The sequence below is a fragment of the Manis pentadactyla genome, chromosome 12 (assembly GCF_030020395.1).
Source record: "Manis pentadactyla isolate mManPen7 chromosome 12, mManPen7.hap1, whole genome shotgun sequence".
NCBI classification, from domain to species: Eukaryota; Metazoa; Chordata; class Mammalia; order Pholidota; family Manidae; genus Manis; species Manis pentadactyla.
Genome location: NC_080030.1, coordinates 14,807,502 through 14,828,250, shown reverse-complemented (window position 1 = coordinate 14,828,250; position 20,749 = coordinate 14,807,502). Strand labels below are relative to the sequence as shown.

The 20,749-nt window shown below is 52.9% G+C and overlaps 1 protein-coding gene across 3 annotated transcripts in view; it reads right to left on the bottom strand.

Moving 5' to 3' along the window:
- Positions 1 to 2,667: 2,667 nt before the first annotated feature.
- The window catches only part of OLFM2 (olfactomedin 2), a 44,847-nt gene continuing 26,765 nt past the window's right edge, over positions 2,668 to 20,749 (bottom strand). For 2 of the 3 annotated variants that reach the window (XM_036903642.2, XM_036903640.2), the window contains exons 2-6: positions 7,345 to 7,494; positions 5,591 to 5,737; positions 5,154 to 5,373; positions 4,733 to 4,839; positions 2,668 to 3,729 (exon numbers count right to left, since the gene is read on the bottom strand). In XM_036903642.2, the coding sequence (XP_036759537.2) occupies positions 3,052 to 3,729; positions 4,733 to 4,839; positions 5,154 to 5,373; positions 5,591 to 5,737; positions 7,345 to 7,494 (1,302 nt within the window). In that variant the 3' untranslated portion in view covers positions 2,668 to 3,051. Of the gene's footprint in view, positions 3,730 to 4,732; positions 4,840 to 5,153; positions 5,374 to 5,590; positions 5,738 to 6,730; positions 6,919 to 7,344; positions 7,495 to 20,749 lie in introns of those variants that run through there. The other variant, XM_057490098.1, reaches the window with a different exon arrangement.

Here is a 20,749-nt window from a genome sequence, read left to right as displayed (position 1 = left end):
CGGGACCTGTGGGTCTGTTAGAGGCAGGTTTGCCCACCCTGCACCCCTTCCTTAACGGGGACCAGCCCAGATGGTGAGGACGAAAGCAGAGCTTGGGGACCTGAGCAAAATCAAGCCCTGCCTGACCCCAAGGGAGTCTCCCCAGGGGCGTTGAGTCTAATAAAGGCCTGAGTCTCAGTCACCTGGGCTGGTCCCCATCTGGCCAGTTTCTGGAGTAATCACTCTGCCTGCCGCCTGCTGGAGTGTTTGTCATTAGGAAGGTTTAATGGCTTTCCTCTCAGCCTGGGGGGCTAGGGCCAGCCACCTGCTCAGCTGCCTCGCCCTGCAGACTCCTGCCGCTGCCTGGGGGGCCCAAGGCAGGCCACAGCCCTGCTGTTTGCACTAATGGTTCCAGGGGCTTGGGAAGATCATCCCCCTCCTGGCCCAATGGAGCCTCTGGGAAGAATCAGAAATGGTTGCTTGGGGAGCATGGGAGTCTGAGGAGTTCTAGTCCAAGGCAAACAGGCCGGCAGAGGAGGGGCCAGGGGTCCACTCAGGCCCCTGGGATGCTGCCAGGGAGGCGTGTGCCTTTTCCTGTGCAGGGCCTGACAGAGAAATGGTCTTCGTGGGACTCCCATCTGTGTGTGTGTGTGTGTCTGTGTCCAAGCGTGCCTGTGCCCGTGTGACTCTAGTCCCTAGATGTCTGCCCACCGTCTGGACGTGACCACCTGCTTTTGTGGACCTCCCCCTTTATCTAGTCATGCAGCAGCCAAAACCCAGACATGCAAGAACATTGCTGTTAGATAAAAATGCCCCCAGAGCCCACTCAGCGTCAGCTGATTAACGATCAAGTAGCTATGGCTTCCCTCACCTGCTCCACATTCCCAGCCACCCACTCCTGGCTGCAGAGGAGCCAAGAATCCAGGCCTTCAAGACAAGGCAGATCCCTCCACACCCCTCTGGTCTGGCACCGGTCACCTCCCCTCAGTAATGCACACACTGCCACCAGCTAACCCAGTGTAGCCAGGGACATGGCCAGGAGAGAGCAAGTCAGTGAGCAGCGGGCAGCCTGAGATACACGGTGACCCGTGATCCTGGCCTGGTTTTGGAAGGTAGATTCCTGCCCATTCTAGGTGGGAACAAAAGCCACAGACAAAAGTACTGGCACTGGGCCTGTCTGTGTGTGAGAGGAGGGAGAAGGGGTGGTTCCACTGCAAAGTGCCTATGGGCATCTGAGGACTGGCACACAAGAAGTGACATGTCCACCCATACCCAGCCCCACTTTCCACGTGGGTCTCCAGGTCTTGTGTGTATTCTGGACCGAGATTCAGCAACCCCAATTTCCAACGTTTGTGAGAATTCAGAATCAGAGACCTTGAACTCCCCACCCACCACTGCCACATTCACCTTGGAGATTTGCCTCCAAATAAATACATACTTGGAGGGGGGGAGGTCCAGGTTTCTTTTCTTAAGCAGGTATAAAGTGCCTCTCAAGGTGCTTATCCAGGAATCAATTCTCTTCCTATGTCAAACTTGTTAATTTAAATGAAAATTAATTGCTTTTCTTGAAGATTTCTTTAAAAATTGGTTTTAAATGAGTGCATTAGGCAGCCACATTTATTATTCATTGGTTTCGTTCTCAATATGGCCCCGGTGTCCCGAGTTCCCGGAGATGCCAGCACAGAGCGGAGATGATTCAATCAGGGAGGCCATTAATTAGACATGGGGAGATGGGGAGCAGGGTGCGGCTCTTTGCATAATGTTCCCGCTCCGGATTCGGTGGGGGCCGTGAGGCCACGCGCTGGGGAAACACGTGGGAGTCCAGCACGGTCCTTGTTCCCTACCACTGACCCCAGAGGTGACTGCACGCCCCTTGCCGAGTGCCTCACCCAGGCCACCATGGATGTGGCAGACATAAAGCCCCCATCTTGTTCTTGCCCTTCTGTGAACCCCAGCCACCACCCCCTTGGCCGTATTGCCTGGGGTTCTGACGGTTTGACCTCTGCTCACATCTTCAATCTCTCCCCACCGCCTCGCACCTCCTGGTATTTCCCTCGCACGCCCCTGGTATTTCCTAGCTTTGCGCATCCCCCTCCTTCCAGGTAAATTGGCTCCAGGCATGGGGGGTCGGTGTGTTTCACAGAAGGCACCCAGCACACCTTCAGGCTGTTTTTGTGTGTGTGTGATTAGTGAACTCAGAACAGGTGCAACTGCTTTAAAAAGACTGAAATTACAAAGCAAAGGGGGGAAAAAAGGAAAGATTCTACTGTGTCTTCTCATACCCACATTCTTCAAAGCAGCCAAATTGTTAAAAAGCCATTTTAAAAGTTGCCAGACAGCTCCTCTAGGCACTGGGAGTGGTCACTGAGTGAAAAAAAAACAGCCACGAAGAATATTCATTGATGGCTGATTTTCAACATTTTGATAAAAGAGAATTCTCAGTTCAGATCAAACTGCTTTTAAACGAAGAAATGTTTCCAAACAAAACAAGTTCGGATTGGGTCTCAGTGCCTTGTCCTTCTGCAGGGCTCGCCCTGCCACGTGCCCCAGCCGCGCCCCACTCCCCAGGCCCGGCTCACCTGCCCCCTGGTTCACAAAGCCTGTGGCCCGATGGATCTCCACACCCAGACTCACCCTCCACCATGCCTCCTCCGGGGCGGGGGCGAGACACGGAGAGCAACTGAAGCATCAAATGTCAAAGGTCCCATTTATTCCGGCAACGCGGAAAGAAAAAGTGTAAATAAAACAAGAAACCAATCCATGCACTCAACTCCTGGGAGGGGAGGCCGGGCGGGGAGAGGGCGGGAAGCAGAGGGTGGGGACAGAGATTAAAGAGAGAGACGGCGGGCAGACAGAACCGGAAAGTCAGAGCTGTAGAGAGACAGAGGGACTTCCGTAAAAAGGCAGACAGTGCGCCTCCGAATGCAGGAATCAACAAAGGAGAAGAGACGGAATGCACAGAGGCAGGGAAGGGAAGCGCGGTGGAAAGGTCGGGAGAGAAAGAAAGTGCCGGAGGGGCAAGAGAGCAACAGAGAGGACAGATGGAGGAGGCGGGCGGTAGGCCGGGCCGCCCTAGGGGTCCCCAGCGGTGCTGATGACGTGGAAGAGGGTGACGTTGTAGAGCACCTGGTGGCCATTGTTCCAGGTGTAGAGCGCCCGCTCGCGGGGGTTGTAATCCAGCATGGAGATGTGGGAATATTGGTTGTGGAAGGGCACGTCCGTGTACTCGTAACTGGACGTGTTGGTGAAGTAGGCGAAGTAGACCTTGGCCCCGGCCAGGTGGGAGTTGGTCACGTAGAGCACACCGCAGATCATGAAGGCCTCGCCGGCGCTGCGCTTGGGGTAGCCGGTGTCCCAGGACCGCACGACCTCGAGGGTGTGCGGGTCCAGCCGGCTGACCACGATGTTGCCCGCGTTCTGGTTGGTGGTGTACACGGCCCAGAGCCCGCTCTCATCCACCATGAAGTCCATGTCGGAGAAGCCGCCCCAGGAGTACGGGAAGGTGTTGTTGTAGCCGGCACCGGGCAGGCTCCTCTGGACCAGCACGGAGCGCGAACGGAAGTGGTACTTGACCGCCACGTTGCTCTGGTACTTGTTGTAGAACAGCGAGCCGTTGTACACCACGTGGCCCGTGCCCGCCCACGGCTGGGGCAGCAGGTGCTGGATAAAGTTCTGGCCCTTGATGAAGTCTCCCAGACTGCGAAACTCCAGGACCCGCCGGCCCTTGTAGTAGCCATCCATGTACCAGACCTGCGAAACAGCCGCAGGTCATGGGGGGCCACCCCCAGCAACCACTCAGCGATCAACCACGGTCCCTAAGTGATCATGCCTCAGTCATGGGACATCCGGTGGCCATTCATGACCAATCACAGTCCCAGTGACTGGGATCATTTGGTCAGGAGTGCCACTGGTCTTCAAACAGACTCAGTGGTCTTGCTTGATCCCTAAGGATCAGGGGAAATCTCAGTGCCTGGCAGCCCACTGGACCCAGGAATTCACCGGTCATTGGCTATTGGATGGTTAGCGCGTGGTCACTGGACAGCCTTCATGGTAAGAGGTCACCTGGATTCACCGCCCATGGGTAATCCCTGTAACCACAAGGTGACCAGGCTGTCATCCATCACCGCCGTCAATATCACTGCCACCATATTAACTAGCATTGTGCGTGCCCTTGCTCAAGCTGGTTATGGGCCAAGCGCCTTAAAAACTTTAATGCCAACATTATCACCACCATTCTGTAGATAAGGAAATTGAGGCTCAGAAACATTAAGGAACCCACTCAAGGTCCCCTAGTTAAGAATTGATGGAAGCAGGACACAAATCCAAGTCTGATTCCCATACTCAAGCTCTCAACCTCTTGGTTGAACCACCACGTTCCCAGGGAGGCCAGTGATTCTGGTGGGGCAGTGGCGATTTGTCACCTCTGATCTATGACACCCAGTGACCCCATCAGTCACTAGGACAGTCACTGGACAGCTAGTGGATGGCTGCTGGGGGTCAGAGGCGATGGCAATCTTGACGATGGGGGCCACTGGAAGTTCAAAGGTCAACAGACTGGGGGATTCATGGGGCTGGAAGGTCCTTGGTCACCTGGTGGTCACTAGGCAGGCAAGGGGGGGTCCAAGGGCCCTAAAGATCCTGGGACACTTAAAGCTACAAGACAATCATTGGTGTGGAGTCGCTGGGCATCTCTGGGCAGCCACAGACTATTTCTCCCCAGCCTCTGACCCCTGGGGTGAGCATGGTCACTCACCCGGCTATCCGCACTGGGGGCCATCGTGTCGGTCATCCAGGAGCCAAAGCGGGACCCCATGGCCCGAATAGTGATAGGATTACTGACGCCGGTCAGCTTTCCGCAGCCTGGGAAGCAGGAACAAGGGGGCTGAGGGTGGCAGATGGGAAAGGCCCAAGGGAGGCAGGGCAAGGATGAGGGCGTGTGGTCAAACCGGGAAGCGCTGGGACAAGGGGCAAGAGAGGGTCCAGAAATCTGGTCCCAAGATGGACTTAGGCTGGGGTTAGGGATTGGAGGTCAAGGATCAGAGTATTTTCCAGTTTCTGAGTAATGGGTCCAAGTTCGGAAGTTGGGGGTCAAAACCACGTCCGGCTTCTGGGCACACAGTGGGATTGGGGTTGGGCGTGGAGGTCAGAGGTCAAAGTCTAGGGTGAAGGCATACCGAGCTTCTGGGCGCAGGCATGGAGCCGGGCCTCCAGGGCCAGCACCCGCTGCTGCAGGTCCTCGTACCCGAAGGCGCCCATCTCCTCCTGAATGGCGACCAGGCTGCTGGAGAGATTCCTCACCTCTTCCCGCAGGCGCACGATGGTCCGTGTGTCTGCCTTATACTGCTCCAGGACCGAGCTCAGAGGCAACAGCTCCGTCAACCTGTCCTTCAGCTCCTGTCCGCCATCACGGAACCCTTGCTGATCCCTGCCCGACCTCTGACCCAGATCTGACCCCACTTTTTGACCCACAACTTCAGCCCTCCCCTTTGATGCCCACCTGGCCCGACATTTGGCCCATCTCGGACCCTAGATCCCAGCCAACCCTGACGTGACCCCACTCTCAGAACTTATGGGCCCCTTGACCACTGACCTGAACCCCACAGGCACCCACCTGGAAGCTCTTGGCCGAGAGGGACCCATCGGCTGCCCGGAGTCGTGTGTCCAGGCTGCGCATGAGGGTCTCCATGCTGCGCACATACTGAAGGTCACGGTACGTCCGCAATTCAAGGACCTCCATGGACTGCGAGACGTTCTGGACCTAGGAACCAGGGACGTTAGGGAGGGCCAGGCTCTTACCCAGGCCTGCCCCCAACATGCCACAGGCAAGGCCTTTGCGGGACGCCTGACCTCCCCTCTCCTGCCCGAATCTTTCCAGCGGCCTCCCCGTTACAAGCCCAGGCCATCTGGCGGCTCCTGCCTGGTCGGGCAGCCACAGCCCCTCAGCTCTCCCCTCTCTCCACCCCCCCTGCTCTCCTGCTTCCATCCCTGCCCCCCGCAGTCAGTCCTCTGCGTAGCTGCCAAAGGGAGCTTTTCACAGGGAAGCCAGATCACCCTCCGTTGCAGAACCTGTGGGCTGGTCCTGCCCCCCTCACCTGCCTCCCTCCCGTCACACTACCAGCTCCCCTCCCCGCCACCGTGGGGTCTTTGCACACGCCGATCCCTCTAGCTAGGACGCTGTTCCCGTCGTCTTCCCAAGGCTGGCTCCTTCTCATCCCTGAGGTCGCAACTCCAGCGTCACCTCCTCAGAGTGCCGTCCCTGACCACCTCTCTCCCCTTACATGGTTATTTTCTTCCCAGCTATAACTACTGCCTGGAATGTTCTTATTCATCAGCCTCCTGCAGGTGGGATCCTCAGAGGAAGATCCGGTGTCTAGCTTGTCCAAACTGGCCAGTACTGGCCCAAACTAGAAGTTTAATAAATACTTTCTGGCTACATAAGTGAACTGAATTCCCTCGCCCTGGCCTTTCCTAACCCAGACTGAGGGCCCCCTAGATCCCACCTCCACCCCGTGGGCTCTACCCAGCTAAGGTGAACTTAGAGACAGCACCAGATGCTTACTGACAAGGACAGACTTTCCTGAACCACTGTTCACATGACATTTGGAAGTTCTCAGAAGCCTAACAGACCTGCTACCCACCCTGGACACCACAGAACACTTTTATATCCATTGACAACAATCAGGAGACACCCCATAGATGTTCCAACTGTTGAGGAAAGGAGCTCTGGTCCAGCGGGAGGGCACGATCTTACAGCGTTAATGGGCGGCAGCCCCTGGTGCCAGGAAGGGTCTCTTTCTTTGGTTCTTTGCTTCTTCCTCATAAGGTAACGGTGGGAGGTAGCTGGTCTTTTTCAACACCGACATCAGAGCTAGCTAATGGGCCGTTCAGCTGGGCAGTGGCAAGGCACAGCAGTCAGCCCAGAAAGGGCACCAAAGCGTCCTGGGGGATATACTGAATGGGGGCCATTTTATATCAGCCATGATCAGAAGGGGAAGGAATGTTTGTATGTGTCGGGATGGAGCGTGAGACCTCTCCCCAAGGGACACAAAACCCCAGGCGGGTAAGCCTGGCCGACTGAAGGGCTGAGTGGGAAGCGCATGGGGGGGCGGGGGACACGGCTCACACACTGAGACTGACGCTGCCACCAGGCTCCTTCTTCCTCTCTGTTCCCCCACGCACAGCGCAGCTTCTCCAAAGGAGCACGGAACGACCCTAAAATATCCACCTGGAGGGGAGCCGGGTTATCCACCGGCTCTGAGTAATCTGCGCGGCAGGTCTAGCCCTGGCTGACCTGGATGGGGTCAGAGGGCAGGCGGGAGCTGGGAGATTTTCACAGCCACGCTGGGGAACCTGGATGGTTCTCACCTTCTCCAGCAGCTGCCGCAGCTCCCGGCTCCGGCCATCGCGGGAGCAGGTGCTCTGAGCAGGGATCACTGCCGTGCAGATGCATTTCCCGTCCGGGGCCTGGGCCGAGGTGTACAGCTGCCAGCCTTCCTCTGGGCTTTGGAAAAGGGTCTGCAGGGACGTCATGGGTCAGAGAGCAGGAACCCAATGGGGGATTCGTCCCACCCCCGCCAGGAGAGAAAAGGGGACGCAGGAAATGACGGGTGCTTTTTGCTGGGCCCCTGGAATGTGCCAGACCACGTGCAGAGTGCCTAAGGCAGGAGATTTCACTTTCTTCTCTAGGATTCCCATTTTCCAAACACCACCAACCAAAGCACTGAGGGGTTAAGGAACCCGGCAAGGGATTGTGGAATTCAAGTCCTTTCACAAAATAGAAATTCATTCTCACATGTTCATACACAGAGAAGTGCCTCCAAAGTGCCAGCAGCCCTGACCCCCAAAGCTGGGCCTCCCTCTCTGCTTTCCCAGCGCACAGGGGCCTTGGACATACCCCGGGGGCCACTGAGTGCACCCCTACTGTGGCTGTTCCTCTCTCCCAGCCCCCTGCTCCTGGGAAGCCCAGGCAAGGAAGGCAGTGAGCAAAGGGTGACAGAATCCTCACAGAGACCTCCAAGCCCTTGAATAGAAGGCATCCCTTTCACACTTATAAATTAAACTTCCAGTCAGTTTATAACCCTCGGATAATTCAGAGATCGTTCATGGCTGTGTTCCCCAAGCCATGTTTCTTGGAACACCAGCAGTCTTACCAGGCATGCTGGAAAAGGGGTGCTCGGTGGTCAAGTAAGTCTGCATATTGCTGGGTGGAACAAGTCTATCTGACGCAGGACTTATCAGAGCCTTTGAAAGCCACTGTGCACCAGGGAATTTCAGAGAACCATCATTTTCCAGACTTACAGAAAATATCTAATGAGTGCCTATTCTATGCCAGGCATAGGGCCTGGGGTAGGAGCTTGGAAGTGGGAAGGCAAAAACGTATCTGGTTGCTGCCCCATGGATGTGGAGACAGACATTAAACTGAGAAGCCCACTGATACTTCTACACCTCTATGCTTCCATGAAGGCTCTAAAGAAACGGCAAGGAGTAACGGGAGGTCTTTCCCAGGCTGGTGGGTCCCTGAGGAGGTGCCCCAGGGAACAGACATTTAAACTAAACTTGAGGCTGAGCCGGAAGGAGAAAGAGGAGGACCACTTTTGGTGCCACAAACTGAAATCAGTATCTGGAGAGATTTGAGAAAAAGCAGTCAAAAAGCATTAAATACTGGACAGAACACACTGGTTGCCCAGATCAGGCCCCCTTAAACTTCCCCAGAACATACTGGAGTCAGAAACAAATCCCGTCTTTTTGTATCAGGGCATGACGGGCTCAATTTCTGCAACCAGTATTTGCTCAGCTCCTACTGTGTGTCAGGCTGTATTCTGGATACTGAAGCCACTGCAGTAAGCAAAAGCCACAAACACAAAAGCTCTTCTAAGAGCTTACATTAAAGAGAAGCAGAAATAAGCAAATAAGTAAATACCAAGCACTTCAAGGGTGATGAGAGAAGATCCTGAGAGAGAAGTCATGCCTGAAGAAATGCTGGGGATGGTGGGTGGCTAGGGGTTGCAATTTGAGAGACCTGGGAAGGCCTCCATGAGAAGCCATCATTTTAGTCAAGAGGAAGGAAGGAGATGGGGGAGGAGCTTGAGGATATGTAGGGAAGGATGCTCCAGGCAGCAAGAACAGCAAGTGCAAAGGCCCTGAGGCAGGACAGTGCCTGGTTTGGGAAACATGGAGGAGGCTGGCTTGGCTGGAGCAGAGTAAGCAAGGGGGAATGTGGGGATGAGGGCAGGGAGCCGACAGGGCTGTTCACAGGCGCCCTCTCGTGGCTGCGGAGGGAACAGACCGTGGGGTGCCAGGCAATGATGAAGGGTGGTGGCTGTGGAGCTGTGAAGTAGATTCTGGCCCGATCCAGGAGGTACTCCTACAGGCCCAGAAGAAATTCTGATAAAGCCCCAAGTGTTTTACAGAGAAACAGACCCCCACAATAACTGTTCATTGGCACAGCCATGAACTGATCGCCCCGCAGAGGCCGTTCCCACAGCTATAGCAGAGATAAGACAGGCTGCAAGTGACGAGCAACCCCAGAGACTCCAGTTCCTGGCCCACCTTTGCTTCTCCCACTCAGTAAAGCCTTTTTATTTTTAAGCTTATTGGAATGTGAGCGAGTGATATAATTATACAGATGAGCTTGATTCCTCCATTCATTTAAAAGAAAAATAAATCATTCATAAACACCATCTGAAACCATTGTTATCAGTCATTCTTTGCGCCTTGCGTACATCCTTCCGGAGTTGGAGGAACCCCCCCTTTACAAGTCCACACCTCCAGCTTGGAGGAAGGGGTCGAGCACCCGCCGGACCTTCCTGGCCCGCGGGCATGATCCAAGTGAACACAAGCACTCAACACTGGCCCTGTAGCTCTGACTCCGGAGGAGCTCAGCCTAAGACGAGAAGGGCAACTAAGGAGCCAAGGAACACCCCCCTCCGCCACACTTGGTTCTGGGAGAACACGGAACTAGCTTTGTCTCCTTTCAAGGCAAATCCTATTTAAAAAAACACACACGCAAAAGCCATAAACGTGAGCCCAAGCATCCCCATCCGAGCTCCCCTGGCTCTGATCCCCAAGCAATTTGGAACAGAACCCCCCGAAGATTCTTATTTGTGCGGAGACAAAGCAGCCCTATCCAACATAATTAGCATCCCTTTCCTACATTTCCTAGTGTTTCCTTTGAAGCAAACAAGTCATTTTCTCTCCGCGTATGAAATATTGAATTGTAAAGGAGAGGAAAGATTTAAGTGGCAAGGAGGGGAGGCCCCCACGGCTTTCCTAAAATAATTGTCTGCATTGGATGCACCTCAATGAAGTGTTCTCTGCAGCCACGTAATTAAATGTCTGGGGTTTGGCTGCCAAACCTCAGCACAGCAGAGATCCTGAGTTTCACCCAGCGGGTTCAAGTTCACATATGCAGTCAACTTCATGTCCCCAGGAACCACTGAATATCCTGGAAGGCTCACTGTTTGAGAATCTAAATGTCGGCTTTCCTAGACTGGGTTTAGCTTGCAGCCAAAGTCGCCACCTCTTGGAGGTCACAGCCCTTGGGATAGAGAACAACCTGTCCTAAAGGAAATGCGTCTAAGAGCAGGTGTGACAGCTCAGGAACTTTCCAGGTGCAGAAATCTCCAATCGGGTGGTCTGACTCACTTCAAATGTGGCTAATGCACGGGGGGAGCCAACTGCTGTCTTGGCTGAACTGCTGGTTCCGAGTTTAATATTCCTGTTAAATGGACTCCAAATGGGTAAGCTATGTGCTCAAGTAGATGTTTCACAAGTTGTCTTTTCTGGCTGGAACTTTTTTCAAATACTTTCACCAAGGATGCCGCCCCAGTTAAGCAGCAGTCTCCGTGAAGAGGTCCGGGATTGAGTACAAGCCACAGGAAAAGTTATTCTTACTGTTAACCCAAGATACCACCTGAGCCTAAAGCTTCACCACCTACACCTTGGCTCAAAGCCGATTCCTAGTTCTTCCGGGGCAGGGGGTGTAGAGGGACTGTTGAAAGACCCCAGGGGCAGCCATCCATCCAGCGCTGGCTAGTGGGGACACAGCCAACAGGAAAAGAGCTTGCGGCTGCCTCTTAATAAGACAAGGATATCATTGCATTTGTGGCCGGATAATTTAATCAGGAAGCAGAAGTGGCTTGGGGCTTATATATTTATTCGTATCCTGCGTTGTTCCAGAGAGGACTCCAGAGTGGTTTACAAGGATATGTAACATACCAAACAATAGCTTCACTTAAACAGGAAGGTAGGAATTAGAAGTTTCTGGAGAGCGGTCTGCCAAACCAGAGCCAAAGCCGTAGGATTTCTGCATTGGCAGTGAACCCAGGCCAATCCTGAGTCCAGGAATTTGGCCCAGGCAAACGGTGTGGACAAGCACATAATCACTGCATGGAGGCTCATTAAAGTGCTGTTTACATTTGGGCAACTGGAATTTTTTTCCCCCTCCAGCTGTTTGACAACAGAGGGGACTGATTTCAAACCCTAAGGTGCATCCTCAGATGAGAATACCATGCAGCCACAAAAAACTGGGGATTAGTGGGGATATTTATCACCATCTTCAAACTGGTTTTATTTTCTAAGTTATTTTTTCAGTCCCTTTAAAGTTTTTTTTTTTTTTTTTTTTTTTTTTGTGTGTGTGTGTGTGTGTGTGTTTTGCAAGGGAGAAAAAAGGAAGAAAAGAAAAGTAGGAACATAGAGCCAGAAAGGAGGCTAAGAAAAATTCATCCCTTAAAAACCCGAACACCAGCATGTGGGTAGGCCATAAATTTGGCTCCAAGCTCCTTAGCAGCCAACTCAGAAAGGGAAAGCTGGTCATTTATGCAGTTCCCAGTGTCCTGAAACAAAGGCAGGCCAGATGCTCAGGAGAAAACTTAACTATTTTTGGTACTGAGAACAGGCGAGAATCTCTCCCACGGGCCTCCCAAAAAAGGGTCCCTGTGATGTCACCAACATGTCTCCAGACAACATCTTTACAATAGAAATGACTTATTCCTACTCAGATGGTAGAGTAGAGCCAACTGGTTAAAAGGAGCAATCCTGCGGCTCAGGCTGCCTGGATTTACGTCCTGGTCTGGCCACCAACACTGACTGGCTGTGTGACCTGCATGGGTTGTTGACCTCTCTGTGCCTGTTTCATCATCTGTCAAATAGACATAACTGTATCTACCCCACAAGGATGCTTGGAGGCTTGAGTGGGTTCGTTCTGCACGTATGAGTAATTAGAATGGTCAAGTGTGGTACAAAAAACTTAACTGATTTATTCTCATCTGCCTTTGACAGGTGAAGACAACCTGTAAGTGGTGGGGCCGGGATTCAAACCCAGGCCACTGGGCTCCAGTCAGCACCATTATGATGTGTCTCCAGTCTTCTTTCAAGCCCTGATTACAGTGGCCATTGGGACCTCAAAGCCTGCCTCTGCCCCTGGACAGGAAACAGCACAGCAATGGGGAGTTCTGCCTGCTTTGCTTGTCACTAAATCCCCTGGGGGCCCAGCACGATCAGTGTTTGTTGAATGACCATACAATAGTTGGCCAGTGGGACAGACAGCAGACCTCTTCACAGATCCACCGTGTGTTTTTCCCTTCTGCCACCAAACCAGCTTCCATCCCTCCCAAGGAGGGATTGTGTAGGATCAGGCCCAGAGCAGCCGTGGCTTCTCACTGACTGACGGGATGGCAGAAGGGCCGTGATGAATGATCAGGGGACATGCTTGTCTGCCATGCCTGAGCTATGACAGGGCCCTGTCCCTTTGGACGGTTTGAGATAATAGCAGGCTGCCCTTGTCAAACCTCGAAGTATTGGGCAAATGCCCCCTGAGGGATAAGCCTGACAGGCCTTCAAGAGGGTATCAGCTCAAGATGGAGGACTGGGGCCTCCCTCAGCACGAACAGCTGGGGCCCACTCCTTCACCCACTTAGTCACTCCATCCCAGCACAGTTGACCCACCTTGCCCTGAGCGCCTGTCTAGGCTGGCAGCCTGGCACAACCTCTCACCCTCTGAAGCCCCCCAAAGCTTTTGCAGAAGATCCCCGGTGTCCCCTGGGCCTCAGTGCAGGCCAGTATTTCCATTCCAGGATGTCTTAGGCTCTGCCATCACAGTGCCAGTGTGGACCAAGAGTCCATGTAACAGACTTTCTTGGCAAATTTTGGAAGAGACACAGGTGGCTGAGTTCAACTGACCCTCCTCCCTCTACCACCATCAACTCCAAGGAGGGTGTGGAGAAGGCCTGCCTTGTACACAAATTTACACTGTCCGTTCCCGCTGCACGTGGCCCAGACTGCTGGAACCACCATGGACCCATGCACGGACCACAGCCCTGAAAGTGGGGTTTATGGACAGAGGTCCACATCAAGGCTACAAATTCTCATGCAAGGCCGTGCCAGTCAGACAAGCTTTGAGAAAGTGCAAGTCCCCCGCAGTCCCCTTCCCCGGCACTCAAGGGCACCCCATTTGAGAAGACCTTCTAGGAGGAAACACACTCTCACTTGAGCCTGAGTCACACCTCAAGCTCTTTATCACCCCAGGGCCTTTGAACATGTTGCCTATTCCAGCGGTCCAGGTGAGCCATGATAGGAGAAGATGCTATAGGGACAGAAGCAGGAGCAGATTCCTGTATTTTAAAGGCAGAGCTCACAGGATTTGCTGAGAGGCCAGAAAATGGGGTGGCAGGGAAACCAGGGAGCTGAGAATGACTCCAGCATTAGGGGCTTGAGGGGGCGGGTGGATGGTTGGGGGTGCACTTGCTGAGCTGGAGGAAGCTGGAGAGGAGCCACAGGAAGCAGGTTTTGAAGGCGTGGAAGTCCAGCGTCCAGCCTGAAAACATGTACAGTTCATGACACGGGTGACTGCATCCAGGTGGAAATATGCACCTGGAGACAGGGGTGAGGAGTAGACAGCGCTTGGTTAGAGATCTGGGCGCCCTTCAGCAGAGATGGGCTCAGGAGTCATGGGAACGGAGGACCAGGTGCCAAGCACCCCCTACCAATGTCTCTGTTTCATGTAACACTTAGCTCGCTCCTAGCTATAGACTAAATGTTTCTGTCCTTCCCAAATGCATATACTGAACCCAAACCCCTAGTGTGATGGTACCTGGAGGTGGGGTCTTTGGGGGTGACACTGGTGCCCTGATAAGAGACCTCCCCCTAGAGAGTTCCCTCACTCCTTCCACCAAATGAGGACACAGCCAGAAATACTCTTTCTGAGCCAGGAGTCTGGTTCTCACCAGGCACTGACTCTGCCAGCACCCTGATCTTGGATTTCCCAGCCTCCAGAAGAATGAGAAACAGTATGTGGTTGAAGACATGCCAGCTATGGTATTTTTGTTACAGCAGCTCTATTGGACTAAGACACTCTTCTAAGCCGCTTTATAAATATTAAATCGTACAGCCTCCCCTTCCCCGATGAGGTAGATACTAACACTAGCTCCATTTTACACACGGAAAAGCAGAAGCATAGGAAAGTCAGCTGCCCATAAACACAGAGCTGGTAAGTGTCTGAGCCGGGACGCTGTTTAGTTCATCTTTGCCATCATCTCTGTAACCGGCTCCCCAAATTAAAATCCCTGAAAGGCCTACAAGTGTTCTGTTTTTTTACTCAGCCCAGAAGGGTATAGTACGTGTTCAGTAAAAACAGGTGCATGAACAGGCAGCTGTAGAGTTTAACAGTACAGGCTGCTTCCTTCCAAATTCTGCTGTCCCTTCCTGTGTGACCTGGAGCAAGTAGTTTAACCCCTCTGTGCCCTTCTTAACCTCTCTGCTTCCTCCTCTGAAAGTTGGGATCATAACGGCCAAACTTCACTTGGCTGTTATCAGGATGATGAGATGGTACAAGAGTCAACCACGGTGCCTGGCACATTGTGAGTGCTGCATGAGTAGGGGCTTTTATATCAACTCACAGGACCCACACTGTTCTAGGAGAGTTCCGTGTCTCTTGCTGACATTTTAAACAAAGCTTCCATTTTGGAATCATGTTAGATGTACAGAAAAGTTGCAAAATAGGAGAGAGCTTCCATATGCCCCTCCCCTAGCCTCCCATCGTTAACATCTTGTGTGTCCGTGGTACCTTGTCACAGCGAAGAAACCAGCGTTGGTGCCATCACCATTACTAAATAGCCAGACTTTATTTGGGTCTCCCCAGGTTTTCCGCTCACGTCTTCTCTGGTCCGCGATCCCACATTAATTTAGCCAACCCGTCTCTAATCTCCTCTGGTCTCTGAAGGCCGCTTCAGTCTTTCCTTGTTTATGATGACCTTGACAGTCATGAGAACTCGTGGGCAGGGAGTTTGTAGGCTGCTAAGGGCAGGGACCGAGTCCTCACTTCCCCCTATGGTTTCCTGGCTCACAGCCCAATGCCTGGCACACAGAACTGACAGATACTTCCTGAATGAATGAGTGCACGAATGGTGGTCGTTTCTTTCTTTATCCTCCCACGCAGGCATCTCTGCCAGAGGCGAGATCTAGAAAAGTTCACAGTGAAATAAAAGCTCTTCTCTGTTCAGAAAGGTTCCTTTTTGATCCTTCCTTTGTAGACATCAAGGATTCATTTCTTTAATATTTAGGGGTTTTGTACCAAAGAGAAGCAGCTACATTTGCATCAGACATCTCATTTTTCAAGGCAAGCGAGAGAGATCTTTCTAGTAAGACAAGGTTTCTCCCTTCCCAGAGCTGTCACTTGATTTCTCTGCTTCTCCCTCCCCAGCCTTCCCGCCTCTGGCAGGGGGCAGGGAGGGGGTGAGGGGCTCTGGAATTATCCACACGTTGATGTCTTCTCCGCTGCAGCCCATGGAAGCTTAATTAGAACCTTACAAAGGTGCCCAGACAGTCAGCCTCAGGAGCTAGTGCAGGAGCATGGCTGGTGACGGAGATGAATTGGAAGCTTTATTTCCCATCCCTCTGAATGGCTTAATATTTGCCATAGGGACCCAGAGGCTTGCCTTTGGGTACACAGAATGTGCCCCCTTTCTAACATTAGCTGGTCAGAAATGGGAATTCCCTTTACCCACACAAGCCTGAGGGCTTGACTGCTTTTCACTTCTCAGCCCTGGGAGGCCAAGCTGAGGCCAGAGAATGAAAGAAAAACGCCGCGTTGTCATTTCCCTGACACCAGGATCCCTGGCTGCTGGAAGACACAGGTCCAGGTTTAATCTCCCGCCTGAAGTTTGTCAGAAGTAAAAATGAGCCTGGGTGAGCTTTTCCGACACTTCCCTCGACTTACAGGAATTCAATTTCTGGCCTGGGCATAAATTTGCAGCCATCAGCGCCGGTGGTGGGACTGGGGCCGGGCATATTGGCTGGGGATGGATTTCTGAAATCAATCCATCGGCACGTAGAAAAGGTTGTCGTGGGGGAAATTTATCTTCAGTGGCTGGCGGAGGCATTTTATGCCGATAGTCAGGGCCGCCCCTGCACAAAATGGAGGTGTTTGGCTGGGAGGAAGGAGGCCTCAAGGCTGGACAGTGTGGCCAGGAGGTGACAGGGAACCACCGTGCCAGCTAATAACTCATAGGGACAGCCAGATGCCAGCACTGCCTGAAAACTCACTTCCATGGGCTCTGTGCATACCCCTGAGGGAGGCAAGCTAATCTGGGGTCCAAACCCTTTTTATCATTTGGCTGCATCTCTGATATGCATTTCAGGATTTCAAAGAAATGGGCATCAAAGGCTCCCTAACCAGGGCAAAGCAAGAGAGCGTGGTCATTCAGGGCGCCGACCATGGAGCCAAGTCTCCCAAGTTCAAATCCCAGCTCTGCTGTGTGACCTTGGGCCAGTGACTTAACCACTCTGGCCTCTGTTTCCCCAGCTGTAATAGGGAGCTAGGAATAGTACTGATGTCACCGAGGTTGCTGTTAATATATTCAAACAGCTAAACAAAGGCAATGTAATAAGTGAGTGTGAGTGCAACAGAATTGATTAGGCAATAAAAATAAGCAAATGGGTGCTGACAGGGAGCACACAGAGGCAGCCCACTATCTGGAGACCAGTCTGAATTTAAATCCTGGCTCTACATTACCATGGGCAATTAAACCCTCTGTACCTCAGCTTCCCCATCTCTCAAGGCAGGGGTGGGAGGGATGATGACAGTGTTGGCATTTGAGGGCTGGTCTTCTCCCCGTGACCTCACACACTTGTCCCTCTGGGGGTGCTTGTGTTCTAATCTCATCTTCCTGTAAGGACACCAATCCTATTGAATCAGGGCCCAACCTAATGATCTCACTTTAACGTAATCACCTCTTTAAAGACCCAGTCTCCATGTACGCTCACATCCTGAGGTCTTGGAGGTTAGGGCTTCAACACACAAATGTCAGGGAACACAATTCAGCCCATAACCATGTGTGAGTTCGAGATAAATCTGGTCGGGAAGATACGGAGGGTGGACTGGCCAGGACAAGACAGAGGCAGAGAAACCCACCAGCGAGCTCCAGGTGAACAGGTCTGGGGTCTGACTCAGCCCATCCTTTAGTTTTCCAAATCTTTCAAAGAAATGAATCTCAAAGACTGAAAAGAGCTCCGGCCACGAGTCATGTCCTCCTCCACTCGGAGGGGACGGGGCAGCGACTGCCACCTGGGCCACTGGAGCCCTTTGTTAGCGAGAATGGACCACTTGAAGGGAAATCGGGAAATCAATCCTGGCTAAGTGTCGAGCAGCTAGCTGCTCCCAGCCAGAGCTGGGGAGAGGCCCCATTCCCCCTTTCTCCAGGGCTGGGACAGGAGCCAGCAGAAGCCGGAGGATTGTTCCGCCGGCTGACAGTCCCAGTGACAGTCCCAGGAGGGTCTTCAGTCAGCGTGCATTGTGGCGTCCATCCGAGGTGGAATTTCAGGACCACCTCCAGCCTGGACACTCACCCACCAGAGACCAGCTCCCCATGTAATGATTATCATCACCATGGCCTTGCCCAGCACTACCTACGGTACAGACGCTTCGCATGCACGGTGCGTGAGCGACCTCCTAGTGCCTCCTCCTAGCCGTGTGACTTTGGACAAGTGACCTGAACTTCCCTTTGCCTCTGTTTCCCATCTGTAACACAGGGCTAACACTAGCACTCACTTCTTAGGATTGTGTGTGTGGGTGGGGGGGTGGTACATGAGCTCCTGCGTTCAGGACTTCAAACCGCATGTCGTCCTTCACTCCCTACAGCTGTGTGACGTGGGGGGGTGATACGTAAACCGAAGGTCAGGGAGATAAAGTCACGTGGCGGAGTCTGATGTGCCATCCGACTGTTAGGGAGACATGCCATGCTGGATGGTTCCATGGAGGGAATTTACTACAGGGAGCAGTGAGCCAAAAGGGCTGGAAGAGGGAAGTGGGGGAGGTGAAGAGATTAAAAAGAACAGCAACCGCAAGAAGCTGCAGGGTTAGCAGGGCAAAGTGGGGAGCGGTGTTAGGAAGCCCAGGAGCCAGGAACAGGGGGAGTAATCCCCCGGCTTTTCTCTTCCTCCCGCCTCCAACTCCCACCTCGGCCTCTCATTGGCTAACTCTAACTGGGAAGCCTGGGAGCAAGGGACCCTGGGAAATGTAGTTTTCAGGCATCGACTGCCCCGCAGTTCAGAGAATGAGGGAAATAAAAGGAATGGATCTGAGGGACACCAGGTAAATAACCAGTGCACAAGACTCACGGTCCAGGGTCCCTCTCTCTAAAGGTGTCTTAACCACCAAGCTACACACTTATGGAGTGTTGCCTCAGGTCAGCTGTCCCATTTCATGTTCCACAATAAGCCTTTGAAGGAAGGGTGATAATACTGGATGCTTCTTGTCCACAGTTAAGAGCTAAGTTTAAAAGTCACCTCCTCAGGGAAGCCTTTTCTGATTACCTTCTTCAAGCAGCCCTTCTCAGTCCCCACCTCCCTGCCTGCCACTTGTCATGGCAGAAACCATAGTATATATGTTTGTTGGCTGGTATGACCCTTTCTCACCAGGAGGTAAATGTACAAGTACAAACACCTCCTGTCTCAGTCACTACCATGTCCCCAATGCCTAGAACAGCATTCAGCACATAGGAGGTGCTCAATAAATATATGTACAATGTTTTTTAAACCTTGAGACAATGTTGCATGCTCTGTGGCATAGTGCTGGAATTATGCACCCAGGTCTGTAGGGCTACTCTGCCATCCTCCTGCCAGCTACCCCAGGATGCTCCAAATTCTACACATCCTTCAAGGCTCAAAGCAAACATCACCATCTCCGGGAAGCATTCCCCATCCCTGCAGACAGACAGATCAGGGTCCCTGCTATGAGTCTCCAAAGTTCTCTACCCCTCCTCTCTCACAAGGTTCTTACATTTTATACCTCTCCTTGCCTGCATGAGTGTCTGCATGCCCTGCTAGGCTGCTGGCTCCAAAGGGCAGGGTTGCAACTTTCTTTCCAGCTGTGGGCCCACTTACCAACTCAGACCAGAGGAGGGAGGCATCATCAGAGAATGAATGCCTCTTTGCCACTTGCAGTCCTCCATGTTACCCTTGCCCCCACTCTCCACACACCCTCTGTTCTGCTCTCTCAGGCTCTGCCTCTTCCAGGGAGGACCCAGGGGCTTCTGGTTTTGAAGGAGTTGTGGAGTTTAGGGCAGCTGAGTGTAGCTCGGAAGCATATAGACCTCAGACTCTAATGCTTGAGTTGAAATCCTGGCTCTTCCACTTACTAGCTGGGCGGCCTTGGACAAGTGATTTAACTGATCTGTGCCTCAGTCTCCCCATCTGCAGAATGGGGGTGGTGCAGTGCCTTCCTATAGGGCCACAGGAGAATTAAATGAACTACACTAACCTATTTTCGGGCAGCCTCTCTTCCTCACAGCTCCCTTCTGCAATTCCTAGGCAAGTCTGGAAAGCAGAGGGCTCAGTCTCCAGCAGTTAATGAATCCAGAAAGGGTCTCAGCTGTGTCAGGGGAAGCCTGGTGCCAAGTTGGCCAATTTTCATCCCGAGAAAGCTGAGAACAGGTTCTAGTGTCAGACATCTGCACTGTGATTGGCATAAATGCCCGGTACTCCTATGACCCTCTTCGTTGGTGCCTGGGGGCATAGGAGGTCCTCTTGGGGCTCTGCCCAGATCTCCTGGCCGCCTGGGTGCACCCACCCTGCAGCTGCTCAGAGTGGATACTCACAACACCTGGGACCCTCTCTGGAGACCTGCCCTTGGCTCTGGGAAGCCACAGACCTTAGAGATGCCTGGGAGGCATCCCCTAGCCCCAAGAGCAGCCAATGTTTGATTGATGCAACAGTCCAAACACCCACCCCTCTGCAGTGCAATTTATAGGGGGACCCACCCCTATACATCAGGCCAAGCCTGAGAGGTACCTGAGACCCCAAACCCTTCCCTGATGCTGCTTCCCTGACCCCACCCCCTCACAATTAATCCTGTGCTCCAAATCCCTGTCTCAGGCTCTGCTTCTCAGGAACCAAACCTAAATGGGAGAAAACAACAAACATTCAACCTAAGAGGGTATTTACATGGGCATCCCTTCAGAGCTCATATTCACACCCAGGCCCCAAGTTCTGGCATTTCCGCCTACATATGCAGTCCGTCAGCCAACCCTGAGAGCAGCTCTCACTGCCAAACTCCCCCCAGTCCACCGGCCCTACAGGTGCAGCTCCCATCATTCCCCAGCCCTTGCTCTGCTGCATTTTCCTGCATTAAATTTACCCTTGACCCTACATGAATATGTATCTCGTTCCCTGTCTGTCTCCCCCATGACACTGTCAGCTCCCCAAGGGCAGGGATGTGTGCTGCTTTGTTCATCGCTGTGTCCTCAACACAGAACAGTACCTGGCGCATAGTAGGTGC